The sequence below is a fragment of the Castanea sativa genome, chromosome 8, assembly GCF_040712315.1.
Source record: "Castanea sativa cultivar Marrone di Chiusa Pesio chromosome 8, ASM4071231v1".
Taxonomy (NCBI): domain Eukaryota; kingdom Viridiplantae; phylum Streptophyta; class Magnoliopsida; order Fagales; family Fagaceae; genus Castanea; species Castanea sativa.
Window position 1 is genome coordinate 5,462,037 of NC_134020.1, and position 13,682 is coordinate 5,475,718.

Here is a 13,682-nt window from a genome sequence, read left to right on the forward strand (position 1 = left end):
ATCTACAATACTTTCAGCAAGAAGTTTATAGTTTCAGCTAAATAAGCTCTTCCCAAACAGACACTTTATATGAGAAAAGAACAAGTTATTCCAAATAGCTCATGAATAAGAAAATAAGCTAAGTTTGAATATATTATCTTATTTTGGTGATGAACTCAAGTTTACCTCATGTTTCAAATAAAATTAATTAAGAGGAAATTACAATAAACCCATCTATGGTTAGGCTCGTTTTTACTTTGCCTATCCGTGATTCAAAACTTAACACTTTGTCCACCTAAGGTTCGCTCTGTTAGAACTCCGTTACCCACCTCTGTTAAAATCAAGGGTAAATATGTATTTTTGCTTTTCTTTTATGTCTCTCTCCTTCCAAAAAAAAAATCATACAAAATCAAAAGAAAACAAGATCAAAAAATGTCATTATGTAAAAATGGTAAAAAGTTGCTTAAGGACTTCAAAAATGCAGAAACTTCAAGAATTGTCTAGCAAGAGGCAATATAATCATAGGCACACCATAACAAACTCACTCCAACATATGAAGGTTTTTCCAACAACCCAAACGAATGAATAGTTGGAAGCCTCAATAACATGAACAATCTCAAAACTAAGTTTGCTTCTAAAGACCCAAAACTAGGTTTGCCATGTCCAGATTTGTCTCTCTCTCTCCCATCACACAACCACTACCAAAATGATATCAACCACCTTTACCACAACAAAATCAAATCAACCCACAACCCAAAAAACCACCCAAAAAAAAAAAAAGAGACCCACGAAGCAAAATGAAGTCATTGTGGTGGCTATTGTTTGGGTGTATGTGTGTGTGTGTGTGTGTGTGTGTGTGAGAGAGAGAGAGAGAGAGAGAGAGCGAGAGAGAGAGAGAGAGAGAAAGAGAGAGAGAGAGAGAAGACAACAAACTTAGTGAAACTTTGGCCATGGGTTCCTTGGATGAGATTGAAGAGAGCGAAAGGTGGAAACTGAGATCAGGTGGATCAGCCATGGATCTGAGGTTAGTGGTGATGATGGTTGTTTGTGTTTGAGTTTCTGAAAGTGTAGGATTTTTTAATTTAAGGTTATTGTATTTATATAAGAGCAGGATTTTATAAATTTAAGGTTATTGTATGTATATAAGAGTGTTAGGTTCTAAAAGTTTAGAACAATTGGCAAATCGTGAACACACAAGAACATACAAGCTGCAGAAAGAAGATTTCAGAATTTGTTTGGTTCGACCGATTGAAAGTCGTATTTGCAGAATTTTAATTAAGCCCAAACAGCAGTTCAAACTCATTAAGGATTAAGGATTCAGATCTACTTCTCCCACTATAAAAAGAAAACCCTAAGCACGTTTTTAGATGGCTTTTCAGAGAGAGAAGAGTGTGCCCCTTCTGTATTTAGGGTTTTGTTCTTAAAAAGCTCTCTCATATCTTCTACCGGTGTTGTTACTTGAAGAATCTCAAGATCTGAAGTTGTAGAAGTTGCTGCCTTCTCTAGTCATCAAAGGTGCTAATGATCTAAACTTTCAAAGGTGGTCTTGGAGTCACAAACAGGAGAGTTTGTGTTGCTAAACCTTTGAGTAGGATCTCAAAGTCACAAACGTGGGTATTTGTGTTTTGCAAAGGCTAAGGAAAGAAGTAGTTCGTAGACTCGGAGCTATCATGGGATCGTGGCAGTAAGTTTTCTACTCGATGTAGCAATAAGATATTAATGGTCTAAGTCGCTATTGTACAAACTTCAATTCTTTCATAGTGAATTTGTTATTTTACCTTTAGGATAGCTAGGTCAAACCCTCCCTAGGTTTTTTACCGATTTGGTTTTCCTAGGTCATCATATCATTGTATTCTTTATATTTTCACTGCTTTACATGATATGATTGTTATTATTTTAACCTAGATCTGAATAATAAACCTAAGTATTCACTTAGTTAATTAATAAGGTTAAACAATCTAGTTTACGGGGGTCTAAAAATGTACATGTGGTATCAGAGCGAGTTAGCTCTAGTGTTTAGATCTTTTGATCAAAGAGTTGATCCTTGATCCCTATTATCATGGATAATTTGAAGTGTCTTTCTGCTCATGTTTGTGATGATTTGAATAAAAAGGACACTATTGTTTCTGTTGATTTTATTGATGCTTGTGAAACTCTCAGTAAGGAATTATTGAAATCTTTGATAATTGCTAAGAAATTCAAGGAAGAGTTAAAATTGGCTAATCTTGAAAAAGAGGAATTGATTGTGAGATTAGATGAATCTAATAAAAAGAATGAATTTTTGACAAATCAAATTTCCTCTCAAGATGAGAAGATGAAAAGCTTGGAACAAAAATTAGTTGAATCTAAAGCTAAAATTGAAAATTTGACTAGTACCAAGCCTGATGTTGATAACAAAAGTGTTTCTATTTCTTTTAAGTCTAAAATTGAGAAAGTTTATATCCCTTATTTCAAGAGGAATAATAAAGAAAAAACTTATTTTGCTAGGTTAGACAAAGGTAAAAGTTCTGATGTAGACGCTGAAGCTTCTAAACCTATGTCTAAACCTACTGTTAGAGAGCATAATAAATCTGTTTTTGTGCCTACTTGTCACCTTTGTGGTGTTGTTGATCATATTAGGCCAAATTGTTCTTTGTTGAGGCAAAAACCAAAATCTGAGACTAAATTTGCTGTTAGGAATATTGATGTTCCTAAATTTGTTCATGTTTGTCACTTTTGTGGTGTCTCCGGTCACATTCGTCCTAATTGTCATAAATTGAAATTTAAAAATTCTATGTTTCAATCTAGGATATGTGATGATATTTTTCCTACCATTAGTCTAAATAAATTGTTTCATATGCTTTTGAAAAATTTAAGCTTGTTGGCTTGTGAAAGAAAATTGCAGGATTTTAGTATTTCTCAAAAGATTGATGTAATCTCTCAAATACACTCTAATTCTCATGGAATTTCACCTACAAAGCCAAAGACTAGTGCTATATGGGTGCGAAAAGATTCTCTAAGGTGAGTGTTGTTTACTTGACCTTGATTTAATTCTTTCGATTAATTGTGGACATGTTTTTTCTTTTAGTTTTTGGTTGTTTTATTTTCTTACGTTGTTTTGTTTAAAAAAAAAATCCAAAAAAATTGAAAAATTTCAAAAAGACAAAAATATTTTTATTTTGTGTCTTGTTTTATTTGTTTTGAGAATTACATATGTTATAATATCTCTCTCTTGATTTAGAACATGCTTGACATTGTGGAGAAACTTGAATAGTATGTGTTATATAAGTGCTAAGCTATTTCTAATTTTGTGTGAGTATGTACTAGTTTGTACATGTGCTCAAGGGTTATTTAAGAAATTGATATTTCTTGTTAGTATACCCTCTATAGCTTAGTTAAGCATTGTCATGCATTGCATTTGCATTTTTAATCATTTAGCATAATGTGTACTCTTAGTTTTGATCATAAAATTTTGTTTAAACCAAAAAGATTTTTATTTATTTTGTATTACACATCATGGATATGTAATTGAGGTTGGACATATTATCTCTACATAACTTGTTTATGTACTTTGTTTAGCTTAGATGAGCTTATTTTATTGCACTTTACTAGTTTGAGCTTTGTAATGTATGTTGTGTGGGAAGATGTTTATAGTTTTTGATCACATAATCTTGATCTTGAAATCACATGTCTTTGATTGTCGAACATGAACTTATTGAGAAAGGCATAAATAACCATCTCACCACTATTTACTAGCCAATTATGAACACTTTAGTGCATATCGTAAGATTTTATGCTCGAGAAAGTGTAGCATATGTACAAAAAGAATATAGGGTGTAGCCTTGGTTTTAATGCTAAAATTGGTGTGTACATTATCCTGGCTATTTTAATAAGTTTTTGATCAAATAAAATTGGTGTGTATATTATGAGGCAAATTAAGAAACTTACATGATTGCAAGCTTTTATTCTAGGAGATTTGAGAGTTATATGATGTAACTCTTTAGGTGATAGTCTCTTTCGAATTTATGTGATGGATTTTGTAGAAATTGTGATTGATTACTATCTACTTATTACCTCACATGTATCTCAAGTTTTTTCTAGTTGCACACACTACACAAGTTATTTTTTGCTAAACTTAGTACATGTTATTATGTGTGAATTTGGTTTGGCCATCGAAGATTATGTGTTCTATGGTGTTTGATGCAAAATATGGTTAAGAGTTTGAAAATCTTTGTTTTAAAGATCTGGGTTGAATTCATGTGTTTTTTAAAAACTTTTAATCTCATACTCATGCATTTCATTCATGAAATATTGTGCTTTGAGGAGTTTCTGGATAAAATTGCTCTGTTTTTCAAAAATTTAAGTTTTTCAGATTTTCGATCGATCAAATCTGTCTTTCGACCGATCAAAAATGCGTTAAAATTTTTTATTAGCTTATGCCTGACTCGATTGGTATTCGATCGATGCTCAACCGATCGAAACTGAAATATTTTCAATTTTTAAAGTTTTGACCAAAATTTTTTTTCATGCATCATTTGTGTTTAGGATTCACATGCATTGAATTTTTTTATATCCATCTTGCCGCTTTACAGTTATATCTCTCATTGTTTTCACATATAACATGCATACACTTTGCTAAATTGGGTACTCAACTTGATTTAAAAAATGCTTGATTAATTTTTGAGTCCTTTGTACTTTCTAGTATATGCTATTTTTATGTGTGAATTATAGAAAATATTTTTCTTAAGAGATATGATGGATAATTAATGTGCAAATATTTTCTCTACTTATGCAATTGTTTATGGGTCACATAGTGTCAAGTTTGCATTTATTGAAAGAGATAATATTTTTCTTCATGTGTATCATCAACTTAATTTTTAAGTTTGGTTTGTGTCTTTTTATTTTTCTACACCTCCTAAATTTTCCCCAAAACTGTTTTTTCCCAAAACTTGTTTTTTCCCAAAACTTGTTTTGTTTTTCCGATTTTTATAGGGGGAGAAAAGTTTTTTTTAACCTTTGCTCTTCATAGGGGGAGTTTTCTCTATTCTCTATAAAGCTGGATTCTTTTGTTTCCTTGATTCTCTATTGTCTCTTGACTTTTGTTGCGTACGTTTTCTGTTTACTCATTGTTTGAGTTGTCTTTGTCAACACGTGACAAAAAGGGGGAGAAATAGATAAAATGTGGGAATCTTGTTTAAAAAGGTTTTAAAATGTTTTGTTTAGGGGGAGATAAAATTGTTTTTGAAAGTGGGAGAATATAAAAACTTTTTGATGTATCTAACTTAGGGGGAGAGTTAAAATTTACTTTTGTTTTTATATTGTGTTTCATAGTATTGTTTATATGTTTTTCTTTTCACACATGCGTTTATGTGTTTGTTGAATGTTTTCAAGAAAGATAGGTACATTCTGATCAAGACCTTCTACCTTCTTATTGCAACTTCTAGGTTAGGAGTCATAGATTGGGATTTGTGATGTAATTGGGCATTTTATTTTATTGGGTGGTTCTTGTATTTAAGCATTTCATATTGTATGTAAGTTTTGTCACTAATTTCCAAAGAGGGAGAATGTTAGGTTCTAAAAGTTTAGAACAATTAACAAATCGTGAACACACAAGAACATACAAGCTGCGGAAAGAAGATTTCAGAATTTGCCTGGTTCGATCGATCGAAAGATAAGCTCGACCGATCAAAAGTTGTATATGCAGAATTTTAATTAATCCCAAACAGTAGTTCAAGCCCATTAAGGATTAGGGTTTCAGATCTACTTCTCCCACTATATAAAGGAAACCTTAAGCACGTTTTTAGATGGCTTTTTAGAGAGAGAAGAGTGTGCCTCTTTTGTATTTAGGGTTTTGTTCCTAAAAAGCTCTCTCATATCTTCTACCAATGTTGTTACTTGAAGAATCTCAAGATTCGAAGTTGTGGAAGTTGCTGCCTTCTTTAGTCATCAAAGGTGCTGATAATCTAAACCTTCAAGGGTGGTCTTGGAGTCACAAACAGGAGAGTTTGTGTTGCTAAACCTTTGAGTGGGATCTCAAAGTCACAAACGTGGGTGTTTGTGTTTTGCAAAGGCCAAGGAAAGAAATAGTCCGTGGACTCGGAGCTTTCATGGGGTTGTGGTAGTAAGTTTTCTACTCGAGGTAGCAATAGGATGTTATTGGTCTAAGTCACTATTGTACAAACTTCAATTCTTTCATAGTGGATTTGCTATTTTACCTTGAGAATAGCTAGGTCAAATCCTCCCCAAGTTTTTTACCGGTTTGGTTTTTCTAGGTTATCATATCATTGTGTTCATTATATTTCCGCTGCTTTACATAATATGATTGTTATTGTTTTAACCTAGATCTGAATAATAAACCTAAGTATTCACTTGGTTAATTAATTAGGTTAAAAAAATCTGGTTTATAAGGGTCTAAAAACGTACAAAGAGTATAATATTTTTTGGATTTATGTGAATATGAAATTTTATTTGGATTGATTGGCTCAAGAATGTTTATACCAAGAGATAGTGTGTTCTTCAACTAGAACTTTACAATTTTTGCAAATTTGCATTTAGATCTTATTTTTCTCATTTTTTTTATGTATTTTTTTTTTTGGAGGAGAGAGATATAAAAGAAAAGCAAAATTATATATTTACCCTTGATTTTAATAGAGGTGGGTAACGGAGTTCTAACAAAGTGGACCATAGTTGGGCAAAGTGTTAAGTTTCAAACCACAGGTAGGCAAAGTGAAAATAGGCCTAACCACAAATGGGTTTGCTGTAATTTCCCCATTAAATAAACAAGCGTGAACTTTTAACATTTGACTCAACGATGTTTACACTCCATAGTCCATACACACCATATTTAAAATATGGATATGAATATCCATATTTTCCATCAATGTTTACATTTACACATAATGGGTATGTAAGGAGTGTATAAATCTTTGGTGTGAGAGAATTTTAGTCCCTTTTCATATAAAATTTTTTCTCTAATTGAAGATGTCTTAAAAAATATTTGGGAAAATTTAAATCACACCTCTAAAGTTTGGGGTGTTGAGATTTTACACTTTGAAATTTTAGAATTTGGATTTTCTCCCCTGAAGTTTCAGGTTTTTGGATTTTATACCCTAACATTTTAGAATTTGAATTTTACTTCCGAAAGTTTGAGTGTTTAGATTTAACACCCTTAAATTCTAAAACTTCAAGGTGTAAAATCCAAACACCCCTAAACTTTAGAGAGTAAAATCCAAACACCCCTAAAATTTAAGGGGTAAATTCTAAATTTTGAAACTTCAGGGTGTAAAATCCAAACACTCTCAAACTTCAAGATGTAAAATCCAAATTTTGAAACTTTAGGGTGTAAAATCTAGATACTCCCAAACTTTAGGGGTGTAATTTACAATTTACTCAAACTATTTTTTTTTTTTGTTACATAAATTTTTTATTTTTAATAATAGAAAATCTTTATTGAAAACCAAATAGGAAAAACAAAACAACAGGAAGGCTACCAATAAAATTACTGGCATGCCTCCTCCAAAATTACATTTACAATAGCAGTAAGGCTATTCCCTAAATCAAAATATCCAAAAATAGAATTAAGTATAGAGCATCTAGTTAAGGAGTGGGCTGTTTTATTTTTTTCACGATTAACCCAATTACACTGCTAATAAAATTTTTTGTTACATAGATTTAAATCTATACCATCCTTTCATGATTATTACTCTTGTGATTAAGTCAAAATATTAGTTTATTTGGTGTAAGGGGAATATTTGATGGAATTTATGCATCTTTGAGGCCTAATATGAAAACTGTAAGGACACAGTTTTGTATGTAAGCCCAAAGTAAGAAAGGGAGTATGCCCAAAGAGCCCAATACAATGAATTTGTAGAGAGTGGATTAGAAAACTAGGTTCTAGTAGGCTTAGAAAATGATCATAGTGAGTAGAAATGAATAATAGAATGAAGATGAACTGATGTTATCTAAAGAAAATCATCCTCGGACACAATCCGAGGTGGTTAGTTTATATTTGATTCTTTTGGGACTGATTACAAGTATTCTTCTTGACTCTACAGTGTTTTTCTCTTTCCTTTCCTCTGATCCCCTTGCCACTGCTTTCCTCCATTTTATACTATCTTCCCCCTCTATCTCTACCCTCCACGTGTAGATCAGATTGCTAGTGTTGATACTTGTCCCATAAGAACCTTTTTGAAGTCTTTAGGAGTAGCTGTAAGGCTAAAACACCACTGTTCAGGTATCAATTCCTCATTAATGTAGCTAGAGAATTAACTATAGAGCATTCAATGCGGTGGTAGCAGCTTTCTCTTAGATATTTCATAGCTTTCTTTTGTCCTGCATTTTCACGATGCATATCTTTATCAACAGAATCTCCTGGAACGTTGCTTCTAGGAGGTAGACTGTACCTTCTGACCCCTGCTTCGTTCAGCCGAGGAGACATCTCTCCTCGGACCATTTGTAACTTGACCTCTTTCTTTATTCATCAACGCCGACCTCCCTAACAATGTTTACCCCATCCTCAGACAATTAGGCATTCTCAGATTGGGCCCCCAACCTAGTATAACATCACTGGTCCCATTATCCCTACAATAGCCTCTCGAAATCCTCCATTTTAGCTCCTCATGAAGAAAGAAGGGGATTTCAATACTACCCCAAACATCCTGTTCTCATCGTATATTAGTCCTATCTACGTAGGTACCTTTTTAACTGCCCAATGCACGCTCCTGACGCTTCGGCATCCGAGATGTGCCTTCATTAAATTTTTGCAGCTCCATGCTCCCCACATTCTACATTGCGATACAAATCCAACAGCTAGGGATTTTCTTGGACTTCGGGCATGAATTTTCTCGCTTATCTCCTTCCCTGATACAAATATCGCTTAAACCCTTCATTTCCTTCGTTTTTGCACTCATAAATATCAAGAGCTAGTCCAAGGAGAGTTTCTTTGCACTCGTAAGTTCTTTCCTCCCTTTCTACTTACTTTTCTTTCTATTTTTATTTATATAGTACATTTTTCTCCTTGGCACCCTCAATTCCTCTTCACCATCATAGTACCTTCAACCCTCTTCCAAACATGGGTAGATTCACATACTTGGTAGACTCTGCGGAGAATATAGAGAGCTTTAAAGCTCAATAAAGAATCCCGCCAGGAGTCTCCATTAGGTATTGTAAGCAAGGGGATTGGCACACTAAAAGGCAGGAGGGAGAAGTAATAATCCCAATGATCGCCTTTATAGAAGGAGGGATGAGAATCCCTATAGGCACGGTCACTAGGGATTACCTTAGGGCTCATAGATTAGCTCCCACCTAATGTGCCCCAAACATGCTTAGAATTTTAGGCAGTGTAGATGTCATTAATGAGAAAATAGGCTTAGGTCTTACCCATCATGATGTCAATTGGGTCTATAACCTCCACCACTTAACAGGGCAGGGATACTACCTAAAAACTAGGTACCCCGAGTTTAGACTCATCTCTTGCCTTCCTAAATCCAACAAACGCATGAATAAAGACTTTTTGATCATCTCTGGGGAGTGACACAATGGCCTCCCCTATCGGATGAAAGAGGGGAAACCAGGTGGGGTTATAGGTTTAGGTTTACTGGTTCTAAATCATTTTTTGTTTTTCTTTGCCATTCTCTGTATCCATCTTTCCTTGTCTGTGTTGTTCTATTACTGACAATTTTTGTTTTCTTAATGGTTTCACAATAAGCACGCTGCCGAACTGAACCTAAGCCTCGTCAACAAGCAAAGTCTAGACCGAATATTTCAAGCCGAGGTGTTCACCCATACAGACGGTCAACTACGAGCGGCGCACTTGATCCTCTGCTACACCCCGCTCTCATTCAACTTTCAAGCATCGAAGAATGTGATAAAGGCTAAGGACCCATGCCTGCCCTTAATCAACGTCGTCGTGCCTGGTTTTCTTAATCCAGGGTTGGGACCACAAGGTGTACTAAAGGTAGAACCATTCCTTCAATACGAGGTTGAGGACGAAACGACCCCTTCACAGCCAGCCACTTCAAATGAGGAAAGAGAAGAAGAAAAAGGAATATAAGTAGTTGAAGTGACTGACTCCAAGGACGAGATTGCCATTTTTGACCAGCCTCAACCTTCAGAGCCTCAGGTCCGTGACCCTTGCCACCTCCCTTTGGCTCAAGTAAGCAGCATCTAAGAAGATACAAATATTCCTGAAGCTATGGAGATTCAACTCAAACCTAGGGGCAGCCCTATGGAAATGATGGAGTCCCAAGTTAAGGGTAAGGCGCCCGAGGCTGCCGGTCAAGCTAAACACCTTCCTCTCTCCACGTCCTATGATCCTCAGCAGGAAGCTGCAGACATAAAAAGGAAAAGGGAACAGAAGGGGAAGGACATGGTAGAAAAGGGCCAAGGCACTCCTTCCAAGGGGGACGATCCTCAAAAGGGAGCCAAGGTAGCCAAGACTACCCAAACAGGTCCCAGAGTGATGAGGCACTTAGAGATAGAGGACGTGACCTCCGCACCAGGGTACCAAGCTGGAATCCTCCCTTGGTGTTGGAGGGGTCCCCTCTCCCTACGAACTCCCCATTAGGGATTTATATATATATATATACCTTTGCCTTTACTTACTTGCTAAGTTTCCTTTGTAGGTTGTTCAAGCCGCTTTTAGGGCCGAGGAGTTGGTGGACTTTTCTCACCGGCAATATAAGGATGAGGAAGGCAGGCAAATTTCTGTTGTCGAGGCTTTCAATGTGGCCGAGGAGAGGGTGAAAGAGCTAAACACCCAACTCACTGAGGCCGAGAGGGAGAGGAAAAGCGTCGAGGCGGCACTAGAGGGGGCGGAGAGATAGGCCGAGACACAGCGCAAGCAGCTCCGCCAAACTGAGGGTGATCTTACTGCTACCTGGGAGTAAATCAAATTGCTAAAGAAGAAGCTGAAGGATGTTGAGAAAGCTAAGGACCAGGCCGAGCAAGACGGCTACAACGTGGGGGTAGTTGAGACCGAGGAGGCCTTTAGGTCCGAGGTTATAAGGGTATGTAGAGTATACTGCCTCTAGTTGTGGAACGAGGCCCTCAACTAGGCAGGGGTTGAGGCCTCTTCAGCACTTAGGAGGGCATAAAAGGTGAACTACCCCTCTACAATCCGGGTATCAGGCTCCTCAGCCTCCACTTTAATTATTAATGACATGCTAATAAATTGGATTTTAGGGCATAAACCCCAACAAGGTTAACCTTGATCAGGTTAAGGCAATTAACAGTTTACAACCACCTTGGAATCCCAAAGAAGTCCAAAAATTAACAAGAATGGCTGCCACCTTGAACCGATTTATCATTCAGTCCATGGACATGTGCAAACCTTTCTTCAAGTTGTTGAATAAGTGGAAGGGATTTGAGTGGATCGAGGAGTGTGTCTTGGCCTTTCAGCAGCTCAAGGAGTACCTTTCTCGGCCACCAGTTATGTCTAGGCCTGAGGAGGATAAGGTTTTGTTTGCTTACGTTACCGTGGCTTCCCACGCCGTGAGTTTGGTACTAATACGAGTTGACAGTGGCATGCAGAGGCTAATTTACTACGTGAGCAAGTCGTTGCATGAGACCGAGGTTCGTTACCTACCCTTGGAAAAGTCCATTTTGGCGGTGGTGCATGCCATGCGTAAGCTCCCCCACTACTTCTAGTCCCACACCGTTGTTGTCGTAACCCAACTTCCGCTCAAATTGTTACTTCGAAACACTGATTACATAGAAAGGATTTCCAAATAGGGCACGATCCTAGGGGCTTTTGATATTAAGTATTTGCCTCGCACCTCTGTTAAAGGCCAGGTCCTTACAAATTTGGTGGCTGAGTTTGCTGAATCCCCATTGGAAGAAAAGGCTGAGAAGCAGAACATGGATGAAAAATCAGTTGGCATGGTCTCCTTACAAAAGTCTTTATCCTAGAGGGTGTACGTTGATCGCGTAGCAAACCAAAGAGGATCAGGAGTGGGGCTAGTCATAATTTCTCCTAAGACAATCATTATTGAAAAATCCTTAAGGTTGAGTTTCTCAACCACAAACAATGAAGCTAAGTATGAGGCTCTATTGGTAGGGATGACTATAGTTCAGAAAATGGGAGGAAAAACAGTGGAGATGTTCTCAAATTCGAGATTGGTTATAGGCTAGGTAGAGGGAGAATTGGAAGTCAAGGATTCGATGATACAAGAGTATCTGGGTCAGGTTAAACACTTCCAATCAGGATTTGATTCTTTCACCTTATTGCGAATTCATAGAAGTAGAAATGCCCATGCTGACTCTTTGACCACTCTCGCAACATCCTCGGTGCAGAGTTTACCTCGGGTTATTCTTATTGAAGACTTGTGTAAGTCTACTGAGATGAAAGGAAAAATGGTTTGTGTTCATTAGATCAAAGTGGGACCTAGTTGGATGGATTCCATTGTGATGTTTCTTAAATAAAATATCTTACCCGAGGGGAAGTCCAAGGCTGATAAGATACGCTGAAAGGCTCCTTGTTTCTGGCTGTCCGAGGACCAAAAGCTATACAAGTGCTCTTTTTCTAGACCATATCTATTGTGTATACACCCTGAGGTAGGAGAACTACTCCTAGAAGAGTTACATGAAGGAATTTGTGAAAACCACACGGGAGGTAAATCCTTATCTCATAGGGCCCTCACTCAAGGATACTGGTGGCCGAACATGTAGAGGGAAGGGTAAGAGTATGTGAAGAAGTGCGACTAGTGTCAGAGTTTTGCTCCAAACATTCATCAGTTAGGGGGCGTCCTCAATCCTCTGTCCAGCCCTTGGCCTTTTGCTCATAGGGCTTGGCTATTGTAGGGCCTTTCCCTAAGGCAGTAGGGAATAGGAGATGGCTGCTGGTTGGCATGGATTACTTTACCAAGTGGGTTGAAGCTGAACCATTGGCAAATATCAGGGACATAGATGCCAAGAGGTTTTTTGGGAAAAATATTGTCACCCGGTTTGGGATTCCTCATACCCTCATCTCAGATAACGACCTTCAGTTTGATAGCAAAGCTTTCAAAAGGTATTGCTGCGACCTTGGCATTATGAATAGATATTCCACCCTGGCTTATCCACAAGGGAATGGACAAGTCAAGGCTGTCAATAAGGTCATTTTGAATGGACTCAAGAAGAGGTTGGATGATGCAAAGAGAAAATGGGTGGAAGAGCTACCACATGTCCTTTGGACATATTGAACTACACCTTGCAGATCCACAGGGGAGACACCCTTTTCAATAACCTACGAGATTAAGGCTGTAATTCCTCTCGAGACAGAATTCCCAACACTAAGGACGAACTCTTTTACTCCAAGCAACAATGATAGGTTGTTAGAGAAGAGCTTAGATTTGATTAAAGAACGAAGGGAAATTGTCATGGTTCAATTGGCCTATTATCAACACAAGCTCAAACAAGGGTATGACTCAAACGTGAGGATAAGGCCATTAGCACCTGGAGATTAAGAATTAAGAAATGTTTTGGGTACTGCAAAAAACCCAGATTAAGGGGCAACTGGGAGGGGCCATATCGCACCACCTTTATAGCTGGAATAGAGGCATATTATCTTGAATATCTAGATGAAAATATTGTACCACACCCCTGAAATATAAATAATCTGCGAATGTATTATTATTAATGATAGTCTCTTCTGTCATATATCATCTATTGCATTATGCGTTACATTCCTTATTTACTTGAGTATCAAACAGAACCTTGGCCATGCCTAGATCCTCGGACCACATGCC

The 13,682-nt window shown here is 37.0% G+C and overlaps 1 protein-coding gene across 1 annotated transcript; it reads left to right on the forward strand.

Annotated features, from left to right (window-relative positions):
- The first annotated feature begins 11,235 nt into the window (after window positions 1-11,235).
- On the forward strand, window positions 11,236-13,400 carry LOC142605782 (uncharacterized). The gene is made up of 5 exons (XM_075777221.1): window positions 11,236-11,529; window positions 11,689-11,838; window positions 12,088-12,312; window positions 12,741-13,075; window positions 13,151-13,400. The coding sequence occupies exons 1-5, from the start codon at window positions 11,236-11,238 to the stop codon at window positions 13,398-13,400; spliced, it is 1,254 nt and encodes a 417-aa protein (XP_075633336.1).
- The last annotated feature ends 282 nt before the right edge of the window (window positions 13,401-13,682 follow it).